This window comes from Nematolebias whitei, chromosome 11 (genome assembly GCF_014905685.2).
Source record: "Nematolebias whitei isolate Nwh7 chromosome 11, NemWhi1, whole genome shotgun sequence".
NCBI classification, from domain to species: Eukaryota; Metazoa; Chordata; class Actinopteri; order Cyprinodontiformes; family Rivulidae; genus Nematolebias; species Nematolebias whitei.
In genome coordinates this window covers 33,761,621-33,784,710 of record NC_056508.1, presented here as the reverse complement: position 1 = coordinate 33,784,710, position 23,090 = coordinate 33,761,621, and the positions used below count along the sequence as shown (strand labels likewise).

Sequence of the window (23,090 nt, the reverse complement as noted above, 5' to 3'; positions counted from 1 at the left end):
AGCTATAAACACACTTTCATATGGGTGAGTAGTTGGGAAAGGGTGTGGGACATTTAGTATCACTGTATTTTCCAAGCCACTTGAAACCAGTGCATCCAGCCATGCAGGCAGAAACTGAAACATAAAATAAAAACATGGACAGGCATTTCACAGGAGTACTCAGGATATAACCAAAGTCATGAAACCAAGCTTGAAAACATATGTACATAGAACAAAAGATTTAAGATAAAAATCACTAACTTAAAACCTGTTTTATTTGGGAAACAGTACTTTAACAAAAAAAAAAAACCAACTCAACAATAGAAAATATAGGGAAAAGCTTATTACACCAATTCAGTTATCGTATCTAAAAATACAAAATAAATCAGTGAAAGAAATCAAATTTTAGCAGACACGACCACTAATCGTTTTGCTCAATTAAAGGAAGTCTTCCTGTGTAATTCTGCCTGCCTGCAATCAAAACTACTTCAAAATGATTTTTTAAAAGTTCTGAAATCATAAAGAACTTAACCAGTACAAAACAGTATTTGAACAAAAGGCACTGGATGAGAACTGGGGTTAGAAATATCAACTTGCTTGACATCCACATCAAATGACATCTGCAGCCATGCTAATGGTGGAGATTAGAGGCAGAGAATTAACTCAAGAGATCCACCGAGGCAAAGATGCAACAACAGAAACTTTGCGGGAAAGAGAGAGTTTGCATTTGTTAACAATCTCAGCAATCTCATCTGAACGCTTAAACTTCAGAGATGTTTACAGGAGTCACTCGCTGCAGAGACAAGTTAAAACAATCAGTAAACAGTCTGAGTTTTAATCTGCATCTGAGGAAGTTTTCACTTAATTTCAGAAGATTTTATTGCAGACAGTTTAGGTTTGATGATGCTGGGTTCTGTGGTAAAGCTAAGAACAGTTAATATATCCCATGTTGTAGTAGCTCTTTGAACGGCCTCAGCTCGAAGAAATATAGTTTAGCTTCACCCAGATTGATAAGCAAATGGCTAGTCCATGTGGGACCAGGACCAAAGTTGAACTGCTGTCGTATTACAAGAAGTCCAATATCAAGAACTTTAAAATAGACCACGTGAATGCTGCTGTCATCTATGCATTATATGGTCATTCTTGTAGAAATAATATTCTTGCAAGAAGTGCTACAGCTAGCATCTGCTGCCTCTATTTGAACTTGCAAACAACCATAGATTTATAGGTAACAAGTATAATGCAAAAAGCCATTAGCTTGTCAACTCGGTAAGAGCTAATCTACTTTTCTCCAAACTGAAACTGTTATACACGCCTACAATATGGTACATATTTCTTCATAACTTTCCACAAATGCCACTTTAAAAGATCTGAACTATCAATTTAAAGGTCGGAATGTAACGAGAATGCTTGGTATCTTAAAAATTCCTCTTGTAATTAAAACTCTAGAGGTAAATTTCAGCGGCAATCGTCATGATGATTCAAAAGTGAAGAAATCCTTAGATTTGACGTCATCGTTGAATATTGCAAAAAGCTGCCATAGCTTCAATGTTTAGTTTTGTTTAATAAACGTCAACAAAGTGACAACAAACTCCTGTTTTGAGGCAGCTTACGTTCTTATTTCTTTCCTTTTGGTGACGGCTGAAAAACTGTTAGGGTCTGCAAACTGCAATGGATGTCTCATGCACAGATATTTCTAAGAACAGTCAGCCCCACATCACACTTTTCATCCAGCTTTTGGAACTCTAAAAATAAAGTTGAGGTGAGAAAAAGTAGAAGGTTCGGACAAACCAAAATGGGGAAATTACAGAGCATGGCAGGAGGTTCTGTGTAAAAGTGTGGATGCTGCTTTTGCGTTAGTGGATTATTAGTGAAATAAGTAAATAAACAAATAAGCACAAGGCAGAAGAAAAAGCCCACGATCACCTTCTTTAGTGAGGGTCACCTCAAAACTCTCTACAAGTAGGGGAGAGAAGATAAATCCAGATAAGAAAAAAGTTAGAAGCTCAAAGAAGACACAGTGAGGAAGGAAGAGACATACTGTACTTAAATTGTACACTCAATGTAGACTTTCAAAAGCAACATTTGAAAAACTCTGAAGCAGAAAATGTTCTGAGTCCTCACAAATTTACGTCTCGTCAAATTCTCAAAAAAGATTAAACTAGATCTAATTACAAATGAAAAACTTTTCTAGTGGTTGTTTGTTTTGTCTTTCTAGAGGAATCACTCATATTTTTTTGGGTGGAAACTAATTAGTGGACAATTCGTTCACCTTATACAATAATGGTTATCAACATATAATATGTTGACAAAATGAGTTGTTTTGTGCTGAGCAGAGTGTCCTGAATCTCTCTCACAGCCTCAGACATGGACATGGTCACTTAATGTTCACCCCTCTCAACAATCAGGAACAGATTTCACATTAGGAAGGACAAGCAGGCACAGCTAATGGATGGATTTCACATTAAAGCCTGCTGTTAAGCCCCGCCACGCAGTAGGAGTTATGGCCTCTGTGGTCATGAGAGCTTTAATAATCAGTTCACACCACAGATTTAGGAATTCTTCAGCTTTTCATTAGGCCCGCAGCCCTCTCAGCAGGGATCACATATTTCATCTTGATCCACGCTGGCCATTTAATCACTGATGCTAAATATAAATATAGCCACCAACAATCTCAATATATTTATTCATCTGCAGGAACTGGAACTGGAAAGTGAAGAAGGAGGAAAGTATCCTCTGTCACTTGGTGTGTTATTCTTATAGGAATCAGATAACCAGATCTGAGGGGGAGATTATTCCTGACTTGGGTTTCACTCTTGAACTAGAGTGCAACCATCCATAAACATTTTACTCCTGTTTTTAATTTCAACCACTTCATGTCCAATCATGCTAACTAAAATCAGAACAGATACACACACACGAGGACACAGTCCGTCAACTTTACGTTGAACAGGCAACAAAGTGATCAATTGTTCATCTACTTCAAACATTTATTTAAGCAGATCTAACTTTAGGGTCTGGGATTGGGTCTCTGAATATCCCATCGTTGGGCTTAACAGTGAACCCTCTTATCCAGTTGGCCCACAGATGGGCCAACTGGAGGGGATCTGGCATGACGGAGCAGCTCACCCCTGCTGCCACGTGAAGCCAGACTGCTTGCTCTGTCTCCAAAGAAAATTAGTTCACAGGGACATGCAGTCCAATGACAAACACTGCTGATCAAAAAAGGGAGCCCCATCTGAAAAAAGTGGGAGCAAAAAGCTCTGTATTCAGCACTAATTCACTGTGACAGGAGAACAAATTTCATGCAGAGCTTTTTGTTTAAACTGTCCACCTTAAAAACAGCAATGCTGATCAAGCCTGAAGAGTATTCTATTAATTTGATGGAGAACATCAACTCTTGCATTTTCTTTGTCTAAGGCAATGATGTTTACACTTTACAATAATTTAAGAGTGGTAATGCGAGTCATTTATGCTCAAGTGAGAACAGTAATATTCATGTAAGCAGAAGACACAAGCTCCTACAACTCATAGGATGTGGAACGGTGGGAAATAATTTTCAAAGAGCTGATGCTTTGAATCCCAGCCAAAGTAAATGATGATGTGATTAAAAACCCCAAGCGTTAATGCTTTCTTTGCACATAAAGCACATAAATTGTGGCTTTCCACAGAGAAGGAAAAAAACTTGAGTGGCGTTTTGATCCAGTTATCAAAAGAGCACATGGTAGCCAAATGTCCATCATTATGAAAGGCAAGTCGTAAAAAAAATATATATATATATATAAATGCCTTTGAGTTGCTCGTGTGCTACTAAAAATGTATTAACTGTTAATGAAAAATAAATTCAGCTGCTACAGTTCCTGTCTGAATAACAGCTGACAACAGCTACCATTTTATATATAAAAAATGCCCAAACTTTATCTCATATACCCCTTTTATGATGGGAAGGATTAGACGTTATACATATTCAAACACGCTGCAAGGAGGGAGCCCTTCATACATTAACCATGATGCACTTTCAAAGCCTGATGCTCAGAATAGATTAGAGGCTCTACTTCCATGTTAAGTACAGATGTCTTTCCTATTTAATTTGACAAATAAATTGTTTATTAACAAACAGATAATGTGCCTTTAAAAGTATACATCAATGTCCTTGACATGTTAAGGAAACGTACATCCTGTGTCTGTGCTATCCAGTCTATAATTGTTTAAACAGTTTTAATGTTTAGCGTTTCAGTATGATGATGACTATCATTTCAGTGAACTGGTTGTCAATACAGGAGCATCTCAAAAATTTAGAATATCATGAAAAAGTTCACTTTTTTGGTCAATCATTTCAAAAAGTGAAACTCATATATATACATTCATTAAACATAGAGTGAACTATTTCAAGCCTTTATTTCTTGTAATTTTGATGATTATGATTTACAAATAATGAAAAACTAAAATTCAGTTTCTCAGAATATTAGAATATTGTGAAGAGGTTCAATATTGGAAACCCATTGTCTTACTAATCGGTACAAGTCCTTCTCGCCCTCTTTAGTGTCCAGACTCCCATACAACTCATCAAACGCCCTCTGCTTTGCCTTTGCCACCTCCCTCTGCTCTACATCCCATCTCCTTATATTCCTGTCTCCTCTCTTCAATCCTCTCAGTCATATTTCTTCTTGGCTAACCTCTTTGTTTGAATAGCTTCCTGCACTTCACTATTCCACCACCAGGTTTCCTTATCATCCATTCTCTGTCCAGATGACATACCAAGTACCTTCCTACCTGTCTCCTAATTACTGTTGCTGTAGTAGTCCAGTCATTTGAAAGCTCTTTCTTACCACCCAGATCCTTCAACAGCTCCTCTCTGAAATCCTCACAACATTCTTCCTGCCTCAGTTTCCACTATTTGGTCTTCTCTGATTTTACTCTTTTTTTTTTCCACAACAACAGTCATTCTACACACAACCATCAGATGCTGTCTGGCCATGCTCTCCCCTGCCACAACCTTACAGTCCCCAATGCTCCTGAGGTTTCCTCTTCTACACAAAGTGTAGTCTACCTGCATACTCCTACCTTCACTCTTATAGGTCACTCTGTTCATCCTTCTTTGGAAATAAGTGTTCACTACAGCCATTAACATTCTCTTGGCAAAATACACCACCATCTGTCCTTCCTGGTTTATTTCCTTGACACAGAGGATGCAGAGAAAAGAGTGAGATGGAGAAGGATGACTCACTGTGGCAACCTCTGAAGTGGGAAAAGCCAAAAGAAGAATAGTGTCACACCCTAATCAGCTGATTAACATATGAGCTACAAATGTCTCATTCCTCAAGTCAAGCCACTCCTGAACCAGAGATGTCAGAAGCATCTTATCTGACTGAGGAGACAAAGAACTGGACTGTTGCTCAGTGGTCCATTGTCCTCTTTTCAAATGAAAGTAAATTTTTATGTAATTTAGAAATCAAGGTCCCAGAGTCTCGAGGAAGAGTGGAGAGACCAAAAATCCACATAGTTTGAAGTCCAGCATGAAGTTTCCACAATCAGTGATGGTTTGGGGCCATGTCCTCTGCTGGTGTTGGTCCACTGGGTTTTCTGGTGTCCACAGTCAACGCAGTATCTACCAAGACATTTTAGAGCTCTTCATGCTTCCTTCTGCTGACGAGCTTTATGGAGATACAGATTTTATTTTCCAGCAGGACTTGGCTCCTGCCCACACTAACAAAGGTACCAACAGCTGGCTGTGGAATATTCCCATTTTCTGAGACAATGAATTTTGGTTTTTAATTATTTACAAGTCAAAATCATCAAAATTACAAGAAATACACTTGAAATATTTTACTCTATGTGCAATGAATCTATGTAGTTTGACTTTCTGAAATTGACAAAAAAAATTGAGAACTTTTTCACAATATTCTAATTTTTTTAGATGTACCTGTATGTTTCAAGTACATTCTTTTTTGGTGTAGGAGCAGCAGAGGCAAATAAACATCTTTCTTACCTGCATAGCGTAAAGGAGCGTCCTTGTCCAGTGCAATTAGAGGAGGGTCCAGAATAACTTTGTCATCATTTTCTGTCACAATCCCATGATATGTCGTCTCAATCCATGGTTTGTGCTTATTGACTGCGAGAAGCAAAGAGAGAAAATGTCAGTTCAAAAGAACAAAAGCTTTATAATATGACTTGTCTCTTAAGACAAAATGACTCGTGTTCCTAACTGAAACTGAAAAGAAACTCACATGTTCAGATTTCATGTTTTTAATGATCTTATTTCTTACGTGTTTCCTCATATTGCTGGTTTGACTTTTATCTTTATGCTCCCCCCATGCAGTACAAATAAATTTTTAATGAGGCTGGCGATGCTTTTAATGTTATTTTTAGAAGCGCTGCACAAAACGAATAGATTACCTGCAGCAGAAACCACAAACCAATAACAACCAAGCGTGTGCATCTTAGCAGAGGGAGTAAGTCAGATGGTTTAATGTAGCTAATAAATTGCTAATCATTCTCCATCATCAATCTTAAATCTGACATGTTCTGTTCTACTTCATTAAAACCAAAAATGATACCAAAAAATTTCAAGATGATACTATGATGGCACTTTTTTTTTTGCTGTAACCTTCAAAGAGGCAGATCCTAAATTAGTACTGGTTAATTAGCTTTAAGAGTGGTAACGTTTGAATGACTAAAATCAAAGGTCAGGCTCTTTTTGTGCAGCAGGAGGCATGACGTTTGGAGTTCTGTGCACTCGTTGGCCTGGAAAGCAGGATGCTGCTGTAGCAGGCGGCAGCAGAAAAAGCTGCAGTGAGTGAAAGATTTGGGCCGGCTTAGAAAACAGCATTGATGCAGGGAGCGATGAGGCTCTCTTACAGCCAATATGCACTCAGTCCAGAGCGAGAGGAAACAATAGGATTACTGTGCTACTGATCTGCAAATGTGATGCTAACTCTGGCTGACAACCAGTGTGGGGGAAGAGATACATTGGGTGAGGTAAGAACACCGGGGGAAACAAAAAACTATCCTACACCATTATTTTGTAATGTCAGTTTCATTTCAAGCAAAATATCACAATAAAAAAGCATTATTTTTCATTTACAATATAACTTTTTTCCATGTTTTATTATAAAAATAAGCACTGCTTTGTTCATTGGAGCTGGTAACACAGGCTCATGATTCTTATTAGATTTATGCAACATTCAACGTGACTTGACCATCCATTCAGACAGACGTTAACAATGATCTGCCACAATAGCCTACACAATCAATGGCAGGAAACGATTGACCGTACAATAGTGTTGTCAGTTCTTATGTCAGATGCTTTGCAGTGACATAATCTATTTGTGATTACCACAGTTTTTGTTTTAGTAACTTATAGACATAAATTATCTTTAAAATTATAGTTAGTAGCTGTGGCTGAGTGGTTAGAGCAGTCCTCCAATGTAAGAGTTGGGGTTTCGAATCCACCAGCAGTCACATGCCGAAGTGTCTCTGGGCAAGACACTGAACTCCTCATAGCCTCTGATGTGTGTCCCATCGGTGTATGAATGTGATAAAGCACTGATTCGTCTCTTTAGAATGATTTGTTCAATTAGCTTTGTAGAGATCTAGTAGAGTGCTGTATGAATGGGTAAATGAAGACACAGGTTGTAGTGTAAAGTGCTTTGAGTATTTCGATAAGATAGAAAGGCACTATATAAGTACAGTCCATTTACCATTTAAATAGGCTACATTTGTGTTGTCAGCATTTTCAAACCAAACAGAAACAGACAGCACTTAGCAAACAGGAACCAAAGGTTCAGGCAGGTATATGTGTTTCTTAAAAATCCAAATTTATTTGATGAGGCAAAACTCCAGTAGGTCAATACAAGCTTCACCTGCTTCATGAATATTTTCCACTATTGTTTAAACACACGATTGCTGGACATGGGCACCGGCGACCCCCGTGACCCAAAATGGAAGAAGCGGGTAAAGATAATGGATGGATGGATGTTTAAACACAATAGCACAAAACTAATATCACTAAAAAAAATTGGTTTGTCATACGAGTCACAATAATATGTGGTTAATGAGAGCAAATACTATTGAATTTTAGTTTACAGTATTTAGAGAAGAGGGTAAGTTGATCACTGGACATGGGCACCATTGACCCCCGTGACCCAAAAAGGAAGATGCAGGTAAAGATAATGAATGAATGAATGAATGAATGGATGGATGGTAAGTTGATCACCAATGAAAAACAAGCAATCAATCATCCATCCATCCATTATCTTTACCCGCTTATTCCATTTTGGGTCACGGGGGTCGCTGGTGCCCATGTCCAGCAATCACTGTGCGAGGGGCGGGGTACACCCTGGACGGGTCGCAAGTCCATCACAGGGCCACATAGAGACAAACGAGACAAACAACCATTCACTCTCTCACTCACACCTAGGGACAATTTAGAGTTACCAATCAGCCTAACATGCATGTTTTTGGTATGTGGGAGGAAACCGGAGTACCCGGAGAAAACCCACGCATGCACGGAGAGAACATGCAAACTCCACCCAGAAAGGCCCCTGGACCGGGGTTTGAACCAGGGACCTGCTCGCTGAGAGGCAGCAGCTCTACCAGTTGCGCCACCGTGCTGCCCAGCAATCAATCACATAGGCTTAAATTATTTCTACACTTGCACATTTAAAGTCAAACTTTGTGCAAGTCAAAGCCTAAAAAGTACATACCGGTAGTAAAGGACCAAACATTGAACTTATAATAAAGGCACAAAAAGGGGTTGCATTTGTTATTTCATGTCAGTTACAACAAAAGTTCATCTACCCATTATTATTTTTTTTACAAATGCATGTTTAATCCGCTCACCAGCAAAAGCATGAAAACAATATATCCAATGTGAGCCACAGAAGATTAATCTGTGATTTATTTAGTTAGATTTTTTTTTTGTTCATTTAATTACATCAACAACCTTCAATAATGCAGAAAGAGACAAATGGATGCATGGCCGTCTGTGGTACAATTACACCTAAAGCTTCAAACAGCAACTACAAGATAAAAAGGAAAGAATGGAGATGTTCTTAGATAAGAATAAATGTCACTGATTAATTCAGTGTCAGTGAAGCAAATGGCTATTTTATCAAATAATTTAGTGTAATTATTAATGATTACACAACCACTGAAATTAAGTATGAGCCACTTTAGTTCAAAAAGATTGATAATGATAGGTGCATGACAATAAAAAATAAAACTAATAGCTCTTACAGATATTCTCAGTCACTGAATGCAAGTGATTTTACTGCAGCATGAGCATTTTAACCAACTTACAACCTAACCTAATAATTCAGAATGAATTAAGCACATTCTGCAGCAATGACTTGACAGAAATGGTCAAACTTTGTCCTGCGAAAACAGTACTTAATAACAAGATACTGCTGTGCTTGCCAGTAAGTTGGACTTGATCAGGCTCAATAAATCTCTTTGCTAAGTGACTCGTATCCCAAAGTGAAGTGGATGCCTTTAGACAGATTGCCGGGCCAGACTGCTATAATAATCTGCTTTAGTTTCCACACAGTCATAGTAAGCCAGGTCACATGTGGGCCATAAAACTGAACACGAGTTGTCCATGGCCTTCACCTCTAAGGTGTTCTTGAAACAGAATTAATACAGAATTATTATTGCAATTGTGCAACAAGCTGCTCTCCATCATCTCAGACAGACCTCTTTGTCTGCTTTTAAAACTCTGCCTAAAATCCACTTAGCTTTTAACACTTTGTAATGAGTGAGTTTTATTTTTATTGTTCTATGGTTTGTATGATGTCTTTTTATGTTTTCTTGGTTTTATACACTTGTTTTAGTTGTATTTTTGTCTTGCATATGAGCCATGTTTTAATGTCCACTCTGTACAGAACCTTCAGTTCACTGTTGGGTTTTAAAGTTCTATAAAAATAGTTTGATTGTACTGAAATATCAAAACGTAATGCTGCTGGACATGTGAACGAAACATTGATCCAAAGAATAAAACATGAGTTAAACAAGATGGCCATCTGTCACTTCAATCTCATCTTTATTAATCTGATTTGCCCAAATTTACAAAATTCCGTGTCCATTTTAGTAATGAGCATTCTTTAAATAACCAATGTGCAAATCTAAAAAGAGTGTTTTAGTTTTGAGCGTGACATTCCATACTTTGTAAGCAAACTCACTGACCAACTAATACAACTCTGAAGGTTTTTGTCGAACAACTCGGTCAAAAGCAGTCCACTTAGAGTTCTGAGGCAAGCAATATCTGACAGACTAGTTCTCGAGAATGGTCAGAGGCTGGCAGCACAGAACCACTGAATCAAAAGTTAATGCAGATACAATCACAGATGGCAAACTGTTGAAAAATGTGACACAAGGGAATGTCGGTAGGTAGACAAGAGGCAAACCCACACAGTCTCTTTGACAATCTACTGTTGAGCATTGCTGGTGAAATCAAAACCCCTTTAATTCATACGCAAGCTGCATGAAATGAAATCTATAACCTTTTCTTTAAAGCATGAAATTCATAAATGCATTGTGTGAAATTGCCAACAAGGCCCCTTTGACAAGACAGCTTCATCACCCCCTGCAAGGCTCCATTGCACAGAGATAACATTTGCCGTGTTATGACTTGTTCACACAGAGAAACAACGATGCAGACAGTATTCTTAGAAAATGTCTTGTGGTTTCTATAAATCCTACAGTCTATGATTTAAAGGAGAGTAAAGAAGAGAATTGTTGTGTCAAGAGGAGAGGCTGTAGGATTTATGAGAGATTAGAAAAAAAGGATTCTGAAATAATCCAGTTTGGAATGGCAGTGCATTTCACATGGGAAACTTCTATGGTCTTACCAATCCAATATAATTCGATTTACCAGAACAAATACAGCTGCAAACACAATCCTTCATACACATCAGTGCTTCGAGAGAATTGGAGGCCCATTTAAACTGAATTAGATCACACATCAATACTGAAACCAGTATTATGTATCCAGTACTGTGTGTGTGTACTTATACTTGTAAGTGTTCCGATACCTCAGTACAATAGCACTTTAAAGCTTTGTGACATTCACCTCTCCACTGAGCAGTCGTAGTAAAGGAGGAGCAATGTCACCTATGTGGAAGTTAGTTTAAAAATATATATATTTATTTGGCTGTTTGGATCCACACTCATCAGTTGATGGTTATAATAATGCACCATAAAGTTGTTTGCCAACCAATAACAAACTGTCAAAGGAGGAACAAAAAGAGGGCAACCTCACCATTCACCAACGAGCGCTTTAGGAAAAGACTACTGCTGTCATGGCGCTGTTTGAGGAGTTAACAAAAAGGCAAGCTTTTTTGATTTTCAAATACATTTTGGAAGTAATTGTAAGTAGTCCAATGGCATTTAAAATATGGTATACAGGTATGTGTATCCTTAAACCGAACGCCTTGTTTTAATTATAACTTAATAAAAGGAGAACTGATATATCACAAATCCTACGGTGTTATGAAAAGGTGAAAAGGCGTTTTGAAAATATACATTTTATCCTATTTTTAACCAGTATTTTCATTATTTGTAGTAACATAGTTGTAAATTTTGGAAAAGTTTCTAAAATGCAATGATGCAACATAAGTATATTCTGTTAAAGAAGAAGAAACACAAAACAACAGGAAATCCAAAAACATTAAAAAGCTCAATGTCTATTATTTTTCCAAAATGTGGCAAATTATTTCTCCCCTTGTCTTATCTCAATTATTTTTTCAGCTGTACTGTGCACCCATTGTCAAGTCCCCCCCAAAAAACAACTGAGATGTCAAAATCCTAAGCTGTTGAAGTGTAAAGGGGTTACAGCAAAGTTACTCAACATAAAAAATGCAGGTTCTAGTGTTTAGAAAATACTTCATTCTAAGCAACACATCTCAGTGACACCACTGTTATTATCTCTGCAATAGAATAAATCTGCATTTTGAATGTAACAAACAAGCTTTTATTGCAGTTTTTTTTTTTGTCCTCTAATTGGTTTATATTCAAAACTATAAATCCTCACAGGAATAAAGTCTAACTGTCATGAACCAGAGGCCGGATCGCAAACAACAACAACAACCACCGAGAGGGTTAAAAGATTTATTGTGAACTAAAGTAAACTCTGGAGTTGGTCCGGTTCTGGGCTGGTTCCGATCTTCTGATTGGGTAGTGTTGTAGTGGCGGGCTGCCAGTAGAAGTAGACTGATGTTAAGGTCCACTGGAACGGAGTCCAACAGGCTTGCAATTAAAAGATAAAGGTTAGTAGATGCAGGGAGAAAAAGACTAATTGGGGAAATGAATCTGTGGGAATCAGATTCAGGGGTAAGGATAAGTCCGTGATACAAAATGAGCTTGACCTTTAATCCGTGATCCAAAAAACAGTCAGAAGGGAAAGGCAGAGTTCATACCGTGAAGTCAGTTGTTCAGCAGAAGTATCCAGTACGTGATCCAAAAGAGTCAAAAAACAAGAGCATGAGTCGGTACCTGATCAGATGAGCAAAAGCAGACGAGGGCTGAGGCAAAAGCGTGGTCGTGGTCAAGGCAAGGGTCATGAACGTGATGAGTCAATCAATGGAATGCTGGAAGGTCTACTGCTGATGAGACAGGATAGAGAATCTGGCCCAGACTGAGAGGAATGAGTGAACTTAAGTACTGACTGGACCAGGTGGTGGAGCTGTGGGATAATGAGCGGTGACAGGTGACATGAGTTGAGTGATTACTGAGTGTGCAGCATGACAGAGGAGCTGACAGAGAGCAGAGCTATGACAGAACCCCCCCCTCAAGGTCCGGCTCCTGAAGGACCACCAGGCTGGAGAGGGTTCAGTCGATGAAAGTCTCTAATGAGGGTTTTGTCCAGAATATTGCGTGAGGGCACCCAGGAACGTTCCTCCGGGCCGTACCCTTGCCAGTCTACCAGATACTGGAGTCCTATCCCCCACCTTCTGGATCGAAGAAGGCGTCGGACCGTGTAGGCTGGGCTCCCCTGAATGAGTCGGGCGGGTGGTGGGAGGTCGGTGGTGGGTCGAAAACGTGGCAGGACAAATGGCTTGAGTCTTGAGACATGAAACGTTGGATGAATGCGCATGGACCTGGGTAACTGTAAGCGAACAGAGACAGGATTGATTATTTTGGTAATCAGAAAAGGACCAATGAAACGTGGTGCTAGTTTCTTAGATTCCACACGGAGAGGAAGGTCCTTGGTGGAGAGCCACGCTTTCTGGCCCACCTTGTACAATGGTTGAGGCATTCTCCTGCGGTTAGCCCCCCGAACGTACCTTTTGGTGGCCAAAATTAGGGCTCTCCTGGCTTTTCTCCAGACTCGCTGGCAACGTAAAATTGCGAGTCGTGCAGAGGGAACTCGAGCTTCTCTCCCCTGGACTGAAAAAACAGGGGGTTGGAATCCATAGACAACATGAAAGGGTGAAATACCTGATGTAGAGGATGGAAGAGAGTTGATTGCTTGTTCAATCCAAGGGAGGTTGGACGTCCATTTCCTCGGGTCCCCCTCGCAGAGGAGCCAAAGCTTGGTCTCCACCTCCTGGTTGGTACGCTCAGATTGTCCATCCGTTTGGGGATGAAAACCTGACGAGAGGCTGACCGAGATCCCTAGCAAGTTGCAAAACTCCCTCCAGAACTTGGAAATGAATTGGGGACCTCGGTCAGACACAATGTTCTGGGGGAGCCCGTGGAGCCTGAAAACCTCCTTGGCCATGATAACGCTGAGCTCCTTGGAAGAAGGTAACTTGGGGAGAGGAACCAGGTGGACCATTTTAGAAAAACGGTCCACAATGGTCAATAACACTGAATTACCTTCAGATGGGGGTAATCCAGTCACAAAGTCCATAGCAATATGTGACCATGGGCGTGAAGGAATTGGCAGGGGTCGTAGCAGCCCGGCAGGTGGGCGATTGGAAGACTTGGCACGATTGCATTCGGGACATGACTTGACAAAGTGCTTGGTGTCCTCCGTAAGCGTAGCCCACCAGAATCGGGCGCGAATGAGTTGGAGGGTCTTGGTGATTCCTGGGTGACAGAACAACTTTGATGAATGGCATAATTCAAGAACCTCTTTTACCTTTTGATTGGGGACAAACAGGCGCCCCCTAGGACAGGTGGGTGGACGTGGCTCGGAGAGTTGGACTTGTTGGAGATCGAGTTCTAATTGAGTCAAAGAAAGACGTACGGTCTCAGGCAGGATGAACTCGACCTCTTCTGAGGGCCCTTCCTTGACCTCAAAGACCCGGGACAGGGCATCCGGCTTGGCATTCTTGGGCCCGGGTCTGTAAGAGAGGGTGAAACTGAACCGAGAGAAAAATATAGCCCACCTGGCCTGACGGGGATTGAGTCTCTTTGCTGTGCGAAGGTACTCCAGGTTTTTATGGTCGGTCCATACCAAAAAGGACTCCTTCGCACCTTCCAGCCAGTGCCTCCATTCCTCCAGGGCCATCTTGACTGCCAAAAGCTCACGGTCTCCCACGTCGTAGTTTCTCTCAGCGGGGGAGAGTGCCCTGGAGAAGTAAGCACAGGGGTGGATCTTACCATCTGTGCTGCGCTGACTGAGGATGGCGCCCACCCCGGTGCTGGATGCATCGACCTCCACAATGAATTGTTTCTCGGGGTCTGGAGAGTGCAAGATTGGAGCAGAGGAAAACAATGTTTTGAGCTTCTGGAATGATTGGTTGGCAACGGAGTCCCAGATGAACTTGGTCTTAGATGAGGTGAGAAAATGAAGAGGAGCTGCAACTGAACTGTAGTTCTTAATGAACCTCCTATAAAAATTTGCAAAACCGAGAAACCTTTGCAGCTGTTTACGATCCTTGGGCTTGGGCCAATCCACCACCGCTGATACCTTCCCGGGTTCCATGGATACTTGACCTGGAGAAATGTTGAACCCAAGGAATGAGGTGGACACTTGGTGGAAAGCACACTTCTCTGCCTTGACAAACAAGTTGTTCTGTAAAAGGCGGGTTAAGACAGCTCTGACATGGCGACGGTGAGAAATGCTATCTTGTGAAAAGATAAGTATGTCATCAAGGTAAACAAAAGCGTAAATGTTAATCATGTCGCGAAGGACATCATTAACCAGGGCTTGGAAAACGGCAGGAGCGTTGGTGAGTCCGAATGGCATAACAAGATATTCATAATGGCCATCTGCGGTATTAAAAGCCGTCTTCCATTCATCTCCCTGCCGTATCCTGACCAAATGGTAAGCGTTGCGAAGATCCAGTTTGGTGAATATCTTAGCATTTTGGATTATATCAAAAGCAGAGTTCATGAGGGGCAGAGGATACTTGTTCTTTATGGTTATTTTGTTAAGTTCTCTATAGTCAATGCATGGACGAAGTGACCCATCTTTTTTCCCTACAAAGAAAAAACCTGCACCAGCGGGGGATGCTGAAGGTCTAATGATACCAGCTTGGAGGGACTCTGTTATATATTTCCTCATGGACTCTTGCTCGGGACCAGACAAAGAATATAATCTACCCCGAGGGGGGGTAGAACCTGGGATCAGGTCAATACCACAATCGTATGGACGATGTGGCAGAAGGGATGTAGCTTTTGATTTATTAAAGACCTCTTTCAAATCATGGTACTCTTTAGGTACCTGACTTAGATTAGGATAGGTCTCCTCATTGGCTGTGACAAGGGCTGGTGAACTGGGTTGGCTCTGAATACATGTAGAATAACACTCATTAGCCCATCCTACAATCTCTTGGTTCCTCCAATCGATTTGGGGGTTGTGTTTACGTAACCAAGTGGACCCTAAAACCACTGGGAGTTGGGGTGAATCAATAACAATAAATCTGATCAGTTCCGAATGGTTGTTGGCCGACACCATGGTGACTGGAACAGTTTCAAGACTAGATTGACTTAAAGGATGACCATCTAAAGCGAGGACCTTATGGTTGTTAGGTGATGGAACAATGGTCAGATCTATGGATTTGGCAAAGGTTTTATCAATGAATTCCGTGTCGGCCCCTGAATCAATAAAAGCTGAGACGATGACGGGTTGACCACCCTTTATTATGAACTTGACCTTGGACTTGGACAAGATAGGTGGAGAGGACTTGATCTTATGACTAAGACTCAACAGGAGCCTCTCTTCTCCTGCTGAGCCTGGTCCTTTTACTGGACAATGATGACAATCATGACCGCCTTGACCACAATAAAAACAGAGATGGTACCTCCTCCGACGTTCTCGTTCCTGGGTGGTCAGACGACTTCTTCCTAGTTGCATGGGTTCCGTAGCATACAGAGGATCCTGAGGGCTCTTGGTTTGTTCCGTTTTAGGTTCATGATCCACAAGGTGATGTCTGGTTCTGGACATGGCTGTGGCCTTGCCTCGACTCTGTTCACGGTCACGCTCACGCTCACGCAGGCGAAGGTCAACACGGGTGGCCACCTCCTCCAGCTGGCGTAGGGATGAGGGATAGTCCATTGTTGCCAGCACATCCTTAACATCTTCATTAAGCCCCCTGAAGAAGGCGTCAGTGAGTGCGTGTTCATCCCAATGACTGTCTGCTGAAACAGAGTGAAAGTGAATGATGTATTTGGTTACAGAATCCTTGCCTTGTTTAATATCAAAAATTCTTCGGGCTGCCTCTCTCTCAGGGAGGATGGGGTCAAAAACCCGACACAACTCTTTGGAAAATTCAGAAAAATTACGACATACCACGCCACCTTTTAACCATTCAGAAGTGCCCCACGTCTTGGCTCTTCCAGCGAGAAGTGAGACAGCATAAGCTACTTTAGCATGATCAGTGGGAAAACATGAAGGTTGTAATTGAAATTGAATGTCACACTGAGTCAAAAATGGTCGACATTGCTCAGGCTCACCTCTGAAATGTTCAGGGGGGGCTAACCGTGGTTCTCTTGGTGCAGGAGTCAACAGGGTTTGGTTGATGACTTGGTTTGACTGTTGGGACAAAACTTGAAGAGAAACAACCATTTCCTGAAGCCCTTTCTCAAGTTTACTAACAGCCCCTTCTACCTTAGAGCACCACTCTCGGGTTGGTGTTGGATCCATAATGGCCAGATTCTACTGTCATGAACCAGAGGCCGGATCGCAAACAACAACAACAACCACCGAGAGGGTTAAAAGATTTATTGTGAACTAAAGTAAACTCTGGAGTTGGTCCGGTTCTGGGCTGGTTCCGATCTTCTGATTGGGTAGTGTTGTAGTGGCGGGCTGCCAGTAGAAGTAGACTGATGTTAAGGTCCACTGGAACGGAGTCCAACAGGCTTGCAATTAAAAGATAAAGGTTAGTAGATGCAGGGAGAAAAAGACTAATTGGGGAAATGAATCTGTGGGAATCAGATTCAGGGGTAAGGATAAGTCCGTGATACAAAATGAGCTTGACCTTTAATCCGTGATCCAAAAAACAGTCAGAAGGGAAAGGCAGAGTTCATACCGTGAAGTCAGTTGTTCAGCAGAAGTATCCAGTACGTGATCCAAAAGAGTCAAAAAACAAGAGCATGAGTCGGTACCTGATCAGATGAGCAAAAGCAGACGAGGGCTGAGGCAAAAGCGTGGTCGTGGTCAAGGCAAGGGTCATGAACGTGATGAGTCAATCAATGGAATGCTGGAAGGTCTACTGCTGATGAGACAGGATAGAGAATCTGGCCCAGACTGAGAGGAATGAGTGAACTTAAGTACTGACTGGACCAGGTGGTGGAGCTGTGGGATAATGAGCGGTGACAGGTGACATGAGTTGAGTGATTACTGAGTGTGCAGCATGACAGAGGAGCTGACAGAGAGCAGAGCTATGACACTAACATGGTAAAAAATAAAATATACATTGTTTTTGTACATATACATGTTGTAACTTGTAATTTGAAAAACATAAGCTTTATGCTGTGAACCACCTGTTTATTCATCTAAGGATGTTAAAAAGAACAATAATTGCGATTATTAAAATATGTACTTAGGATGTGCTTGTCTCAACTAAGTGCAAACCAAACCAGAGCTAATAGCCATGCATATAAAAATAAAATACCAAATAAAACTATTTTAAATACAGAACATCCAATATTATTTGCAATGGTTCTAGTAGTATGGCAGACACAGGAAAGGTCAAAATCTTTTAGAGGCTTTTATTCTCTTAGGTTCAAACTCACATATCATGTTGAGGCTTTATAAGCACAGATGGTGGGCAACTGAACATCGCCATAGCCCAGCAACACAGTGGTGGTGTGCAATCCTGTTATACAGCAAACAAAGCCAATAACACTTAATCCGATAATGGACAGCCACTTTATTTACTAGCAAGGTCAAATAAGAAAAATCAAACCAAATAGTAAACACACCTGCCAAATTTTCATTGTGCACATGTAGGGGATAAATACCAGTAGTACAATAATATAATAAAAGTAAACATGCCCTACTGTCATTTGCAGCCTGATATTTATGATGCCAAAATGATAAACAGAGGTTGAATTTAGGAGACTGAGAACGTTTTGGAAAGAGAAGAATGGATAAGGTGATGTCTTCCAAAGGCAGATTTGTGTGCCAAACCAAAAAACGAGCAGCTGCAACATCTGCCCGGTGCATGCTTTTATACCAAAGCAGGCGTTGAAGTTTATTGCTGCTGTAAAATAAAACATCTAACGTTGTCTGTTCCCTTTTGTATCAAGGTGAATGAAAAATAATTATGATCTCAAGAATCAACATAGTTGTCAGAGTCACTGTCATTACAAGAAATCAGGCAAGGAAAAGCCAGCCAGGACATCGTCCCTCATCAGTTCACAACATAAGAGTGCACTGTTTTAGCAACAACAAAAATTATCTTCATAAAGTTGAATAATATGACTATTGTAACTATGGCGCATGATTTAGCAAAATCCTAAATTGTCAGGGCAATATCAAGAGAATTCACTTAAGTTTTATTTGAAGGCACATTTTAAAAGATGTGAAAGCCTTTTTTTTTTGTCAACCTCCAGGGACAGAATAACAAAATGACTATTCAGATAGACACAAAGACAGAACCATTATTGTTCCTATCCACCTTATTCTGCAAGAGCGTATGTGGGCTGCCATGACAGACAGGTACCGCCCCCTCCCGGTTTTATACTTCCGGTGAGCTAAAGCGAGAGGCACTTTTGCTAATGACAGGCACTTTTGCTAATGACAAATTCTAGTAATTTGTGCTGTAGCAGGAGGCTTAAACAATTCTAATATGAGTTCGGGTTCAACTTGTGCTGTTGTTGGCTGTCACAACAGCTCCAGAAAACTGAAAGACGAGCTAGAAACGTATTGTTTTGCACATCAACAACTTCGAAAGGCCTGTGTGTGCCCAGCGCGTTACGAACTGCACTCCATGCCGAGGAAGGAGGATCGAAAACGAGCGTGGCTGGCAGCTTTAAAACTCAAATACCCCCCGAAGAGAGTTTATGTTTGCTCCTTTCATTTTATTGATAAAAAGCCCACAGAGCTTCACCCCGACCCGGAGCTCTATCTGGGCTATGACCGGGCCCCACCAAAGAAAAGAAGGCAGCTCATCCGGACCACTGTGAGCCAGACAGCTTCCAGCAACATCGACAAAACGGCCGAATCTGTTCCCGGTGAGTGAAATTGAAAATGTGATTTGTCCCCGCTTCACATTGTAATCATGCTTAGCTCTTATCTTTTACTGAATTATATTATTATTAATGTTATAATTGTAATGTTATAATTACTATACTGTGGATGGTGTTAGCATCAGCGCTAGCTGGTTGCAGTGTTATTGTGGATGTTAGTGTATTATTAATTTAATTCCAAAATACTTTATCACTAAGAGAAAGTACTTGATTGGCAGCCAAATCCAAATCTTAAAGACAAAGTGGTTAGTAATTAACATCAGTAGCATGCTAGCAGAGATGTATATGATTTCATGTAACTGTCTGAGAATAGCTTTTTATTTAGCAACCTGGTAAAATTCAGCCCCCAGGGCTGTAAAAGTCTGGGGATTTTGTTAATAAAGAATATGTTGAGTTATTAGAGGCAGGTTATTTGAAACAGACACAGCTGAAAAAAAAACTTCTTTTAAACTCTTTAAAGAAAAAGCTTAAATGCAACCTAGCTCCAACTGATTTTTTTAAGGATGAAAAACTAAAATCTAATCACAATATTTTGATATTATAGCATAATTTGATGGGGCTTAGGAAAATTTAAGGGGGCTAAAGCCCCACTAAAACAGCACTATTGACATTTAAGATGTATCATGTGTGTACGAGTGTGGAATTACAAATTTCCTTCCTAAAACGTAATAAGGTAAGTGACACTTGACAGGTTGTGTTACGCTGATTTGATTTTGTATTTTTGTGTTATTCAGAGTGCACCGTAGATTCACCGTCAGTCATCCCAGACCTGGCTAGCGTCTCCACACAACCTCCTGGGCCACATCTGCACTCAGTCCACACACAGTGGGAGGACCCTTCGCTAAAAGATCATCATCAATACTGCAACACGTCTGGCAGAAAAGATGTCCAGGACAAGACGACTCAGTGTGATGAAGTTGCATTTTTTCTTCTACAAAATGACGCAGACGCTTTGCTGTACACTGGTATAGCGTTAGAAACATTTAACACTCTTGTGTCAGCACTGGAAGGAGATGACAACAATGAATTTACAATGCCTGTACAAGATCAAGTCCTTATAACACTTATGAAAATAAAGACTAATCGTGTCTGCAGCCCTTGAGTTGATGTTATACTGCTGCTCTGCCTTGTGGTGTCTGAAGTTTATCATGCTTAGACTTTTGGGTTGAAGATTCTTTGCTGTCCCAGCATTCCACCTGCGCTGCTCATCTGTACATGCTAGCCCCGTCTTTCCACTGATCACAGCATTCTGGACCTGTAACAATTTAACAGACTTCAGCTATCACTGCTCCTAATAAAATGAAACAAGTTATTTACATCCCTGCTGTTGTCATTTATTTTTTCCTTTTCTGTAAATGTTAGGTTGCCTTGCATCCAGTCTGTACTTTTTTAAAAACAAATAATATAAAAATACTGTACAGCCTTTTTAATGTTTAATTTTTTGTGACAGTATATCACAGGCTGCACAATGCTCTGGCTTCCACATGTAAACACAGGCAGACAGGAAGCTCACAGCTTTCGCCCAGTTCAGTGATTCTGATTCAGTGATGTAAATATTCTGATATCCAGATAAGTGATATACCTTCCACAGAATAGCTGCCGCATGACTGCATGATTTTCCCAATCCGGCGATACAGGAACAGCCGACCGTTTCTACCACTCCACTTTCTCTGAGCATGACCCATGCTAAGTGTTTAGCTTGACCAACGCTCTGGCTCGGCTCAACAGCTGCTTTCAGAAAGATAAAGTCGCCTTGTTTCTTGAGCAAAACTGTATCTATTTTGTTGCTGTGGAGGTAATTATACGCCTCTGTGCTTTTATAATTCCGCAATTCCTCGCCATCGACGCCTTCAGAAAAAACAAGGTAATTAATAATATCGATGTAGGTAATTCCGGGCCATGATTTCATATCATCTACCCAGTCCGTGAGAAATGATGGGTGAGACACAGTTAACGACTTATCTTCGCAGCTTTTTAAAACATCCTTGCAATGTATCCACCTCTGATGTGCTGCCATTTACTTCAGGTAAAGGAAACTTTTGTGTCAAAAACATTAAATTGCTAGCAAGTGTGTTAACCCACAAACGTAAACAACAGCGCGGGATCGCGGGCGGAAGTAAAGAACCGGCTTCCGCTATGAATTATGGGTAGTGGCGCCAAATCCGGAATAAGGTGGATACTGAGCCTTAACCTATACAATTTGACCTTTGACCTATTAACCTTCCTGTGAGAAAGTTAGTCACAATGGGTAATTTTTGTAATCCTCAATAAGCACACCAACTCACTGTCAACACTTCCTTAAAGACAGAAAATGTGTTGCACAACTCTGAATTTGAGCTCAAATGTCATTTTCCCTAGAGAGCAAATAAATATTGCTTTATCTTGCACATTTACCAAAGGTCCAGTTTTTATTTTTTAAACCCAAGTACGCATACTGATGAAGAAATGCATGATACAGGTCTATTTACATGTTGTTGTTCGCTCTCGAGGGACAACAAAGCTGTCCAGACTGAAGCAGCAGCCTGAGATTATCAGATGAAGGCTTATATTATCAGGAAACCTCAAAGGGCCTGTTGCGTAATGATGATGTTGCATTCACGTGTCATGCCTGCAGCACATTTTGGACATCTGCTTCATCGATTTAACTCAAGATATTATGGCCTGGAGTCTGCAAATCATTTCCTTTGATCACATCAAATGTAAAGCTCAGCCACACTTCACATGGGGCTGTCCATCACACAGACATGCCGAACTCTTTTGTAGTTGGACAAGAATTCATTTGCACCATTCATAACATTTTGATTTCTGTTTTACACTACGTTACATAAACTACCACCATGACAGGAAACAGTGTGAAACTGCAAGATGGCAAAAGTCAAGCATAATAACACGCTACACATTTTACAAGACCAACAGCTAACTGATAAAATATCTTGAATATTTCATCTACACTCTAACACAAACGTTGGATTAATTCTAAACAAATAATAATTAGAAACAAAAGCTGCTAATTGGGGGCAGAGTTAGAGGCGGCATGCTCTCCAGTGTATGTCGACTGTCTTGTTGTTTGAGACTAAAAAAAGCCTCTCTGTTGCCTGGTTGTTCAGACTTGTCTTATTAATTGTTGAAGGACACTTATGGGGAAGGATTTATCCACTCAGACAAAAAGTCACTTGATGTTTCCAGACTGGTCCCCCTTTTCCATTAGTCCCTTTAGTACTGGTACAGCACGGTTCGACTCGGCTCGGTACGGTACAAGTTGTGTTTCCATTATACTTTCAGTACCGGTTCTTGTGGGTGAAGTTCAAATCGACGTCGCACGCCTTACCAGCTGGTGGCGATAATGCTGGTGGAAAGAGGTTTCAGTACTGGGTGAGAATTTATTTTGAAGTTTCTGGTCAATTAAAAAGAATATAGATTATTAAAATGATCAAATTAAACTCTCTCTCTCTATATATATATATGATGATATATATACAATGATGAGTCCAGCTACAGGCAAGAGGTGGAACACCTGGAGAGCTGGTGCA

At 40.7% G+C, this 23,090-nt stretch overlaps 2 protein-coding genes across 4 annotated transcripts in view; one reads left to right on the top strand and one right to left on the bottom strand.

Moving 5' to 3' along the window:
- Window positions 1–23,090, bottom strand: part of clstn1 (calsyntenin 1) — a 44,129-nt gene that overhangs the window by 14,441 nt on the left and 6,598 nt on the right. For 2 of the 3 annotated variants that reach the window (XM_037684909.1, XM_037684910.1), the window contains exon 2: window positions 5,969–6,091. In XM_037684909.1, coding sequence (XP_037540837.1) covers window positions 5,969–6,091 — 123 coding nt within the window. Of the gene's footprint in view, window positions 1–1,905; window positions 1,936–5,968; window positions 6,092–23,090 lie in introns of all 3 variants that reach the window. The other variant, XM_037684908.1, reaches the window with a different exon arrangement.
- LOC119417655 lies at window positions 19,020–20,876 on the top strand. Its single transcript, XM_037684911.1, has 2 exons — window positions 19,020–19,545; window positions 20,295–20,876. The coding sequence occupies exons 1-2, from the start codon at window positions 19,161–19,163 to the stop codon at window positions 20,660–20,662; spliced, it is 753 nt and encodes a 250-aa protein (XP_037540839.1). The 5' UTR covers window positions 19,020–19,160; the 3' UTR covers window positions 20,663–20,876.

Bases quoted from the DNA above. Each gene is read 5' to 3' on its own strand.
- LOC119417655 (XM_037684911.1), top strand. From the start codon at position 19,161: ATGAGTTCGGGTTCAACTTGTGCTGTTGTTGGCTGTCACAACAGCTCC. The intron at 19,546-20,294 runs GTGAGTGAAATT...TGTGTTATTCAG, and splicing joins AACGGCCGAATCTGTTCCCG to AGTGCACCGTAGATTCACCG.